This window comes from Rhagoletis pomonella, unplaced genomic scaffold (genome assembly GCF_013731165.1).
Source record: "Rhagoletis pomonella isolate Grant_MI unplaced genomic scaffold, Rhpom_1.0 Rhpom_scaffold_00007, whole genome shotgun sequence".
NCBI lineage: Eukaryota > Metazoa > Arthropoda > Insecta > Diptera > Tephritidae > Rhagoletis > Rhagoletis pomonella.
Genome location: NW_023458561.1, coordinates 38,093,891 through 38,096,570, shown reverse-complemented (window position 1 = coordinate 38,096,570; position 2,680 = coordinate 38,093,891). Strand labels below are relative to the sequence as shown.

The window sequence follows — 2,680 nt, the reverse complement described above, 5'->3', positions numbered from 1 at the left end:
TCGATAAACGTGCAGCAGAGGATGTGCGCATACAATTTACTATCAAAACTGAGACTAGTGATGATGCCGATGTGCTGCTATTGGATGTACCCGCACATGTGGCCGTGAAAGAATTACCCTCCTGCACGGGCATATTGAAGTTGAGATGTAAGCAGGAGTTGGCTGAGTTGCAAGTGGTTTTCAACTTGGCCGAAGGCTTACGCTGTAGTCAAGATACACTCGCCTATGTGGATATGAGAGCAGGGCAGGTCGAGACGTTGGAATTGGACTTTTATGTGGATGATCTGCTGCATTTGCATACGGCACGCGTCGATGTTATTGTTTCCTTTATCAGCAATAAGGTGAGTGAAGTTTGTGGAATAATGAGCGAAATGGAATTGTATTTGTCGTTCGCTTTATTTGCTACTAGGGTATACCGCGCGTCTTGCAACAATCCGCATACTTACCGCTAACCATGTTCTTCAAACAAAAGCATCCACAAAAGTCGGCTGAGATCAAACTTACATACAATATTATGTCGAAAACGCTAACACCCAAGCTATCTACGTTCTTTCCCGAATTTGTAGCGATGGAAAGTGAATCGCAAGCGCTGGGACTCCTATTACTTTGCCCGGGCGATGAGAAACGTGAAGAGGTTGTGACTATTGTGCTGGCAAAGAACTCCAATCGTCTGCGGTTGGTATTACAGTATTAAAGCTGCTGACTAAATTGCCAATATCTTTTTGTTTTTTGAAACTCTTTTTAGAATACAATCAGATACATTAGAGACACTTCCAATGATATTAGAACGTATAACGAAAGTGGCTTTGGAAAATGCGCAAGAGTCGCATGCTTCAAAGGATAAACGTGTGAAAAATGTGATAAATCCCAGAGTGAAAACGATTATGGCCAATCCAGCGCTACCAATCCACTCCATTTTGCTTAAGATCGATCTGCATCGCGAGACACAAGAGAATATACACAAGCAAATGGTAAAACTGTTGAAACTCTCTGGCGACTAGATCTACACACATAACATATTTTTTTTCGTTTTACAGTTGGAATTGGATTTGTTATTGCAACAATTTAAAACATTACAGCGCAGATTACAGGATCACTCTGAGGATGAGTCCAAGGAAACATTGGTCATGCAGATTGAGGAAAATTATGATCAACTCATAGCTGAGGGTGATAAATTAATGGAAATACGCAAACAGGAAAAAACGTAAGTATAAATGCAAATATACTATACCAGATTTTACGCGCGGCTCTGCCCGCCGACATAACGTTTAATGTTATGCTTTCAAATGTTATAGCTGCAACTCAAACTGTTCTACCGAATGCTATAGAGTGTAAATATGTAAGATGTTATTAATTAATTAACTAAGTAAAATTTTATGACGCCCATATAAAAATATTTAATAAAACTTGCTAATTAAACTCTTCTTGAATTTCCAAACAGGTGGCAGCCCTCAAAAATATTTTCGAAATGAAGTCTTCTTAGACTTCTTGTTGACTTGATGGCCAAATAAAATATTTCTTTTAACTTTTTGTTGAAATGGATTTCGCGATCAAAAACAGGTGGCAGTCCTCTCAAAAATCGTTTTCAAGCTTTCTTGAACACCTATCGTTTGACATCCATAGAACAATATTTTTCATTTAACTTGTAAATGAAATGTTGAAATTTTGAGCAGGTGGCGGCCCTCTTCAACAACAACTTTCTATCTTAGTAAATTTGCTTGCTTTTCGACCAGCTGCTGTTCTATCGCTTGTTTTGTATGGAAAAAGGTTTCACATGCAAATAGATTTTAACCTTTTGGAATTTTTGTGAGAAGAAATTAAAAATGTGGCAAATTTCGAGACCAAATAATTTGAAAAAAAAAAAAAATCAAATCAGCTGCTATACTGTGTTACTACCTGTTCAATGTGCCTTGACTTCACCTGTTCATTGAGCCATGAAAAATAACAACCAAATTTGTTATCCACTTATCCATTACAATAAACAAAAATTCAACAATTGTATTGAGCTTGAGGCCGGGTCTTTTTTACAGAAAATTGTGTGGAAAAACAACACTAATTTACATTTTGGTAGAAGTTATAGCCGGGCCATTCCACTGTGAGTAGTGTGACATTTTACTCCAGAATGTGATCAATTGTGAATATTAGCTATGTCGTTGGAACTTTTACAACATCGAAACACATTTTTTAACATAGTACGATAACTAATGTTTAAAATTGCTCTAACAAAAATACCAAATGATTTCTTAGTTGTATGTAACTATCATTTGAATGAAAAGTTTTTTGAGATAGGGCGTTTTCGAACTGGCTGCCGGGAGAGGTCCAACTTCCACTCAGCAGTGTTACATTAAAGATAGGAATTTGAAAAATGTATTTACTCATATTTGACATTCAGTATGCAGCAACTGTTCAGCTATTTGGAGGCAACTTTTCTTTCGTAATCACCAGCTTATTTTCATTTCTTTCAGGCAACGTTGTGGCCTTAATTGCGCAATTTCCGTAGCCACTTCACTTATCGGCGCGCTACGCATGGAGGAAAAGCTGGTGAATGTCATTTGCGCAGTGCTTTGCACACCGATTGAGGATTGGACAGAACTAGTAAGATGCACTCACAACACAAACATCGTTTTCAATCCCAATTGTCCCACTCATTCACTATTTTTTTTTTGTCTTACACAGAGTT

At 37.6% G+C, this 2,680-nt stretch overlaps 1 protein-coding gene across 1 annotated transcript in view; it reads left to right on the top strand.

Moving 5' to 3' along the window:
• Nucleotides 1–5: 5 nt before the first annotated feature.
• Nucleotides 6–2,680, top strand: part of LOC118743807 — a gene marked incomplete at its 5' end in the record, with an annotated part of 6,511 nt that continues 3,836 nt past the window's right edge. The window contains 5 exons of the mRNA XM_036476569.1: nucleotides 6–341; nucleotides 410–675; nucleotides 746–971; nucleotides 1,038–1,204; nucleotides 2,466–2,595. Coding sequence (XP_036332462.1) covers nucleotides 6–341; nucleotides 410–675; nucleotides 746–971; nucleotides 1,038–1,204; nucleotides 2,466–2,595 — 1,125 coding nt within the window. The remainder of the gene's footprint in view (nucleotides 342–409; nucleotides 676–745; nucleotides 972–1,037; nucleotides 1,205–2,465; nucleotides 2,596–2,680) is intronic.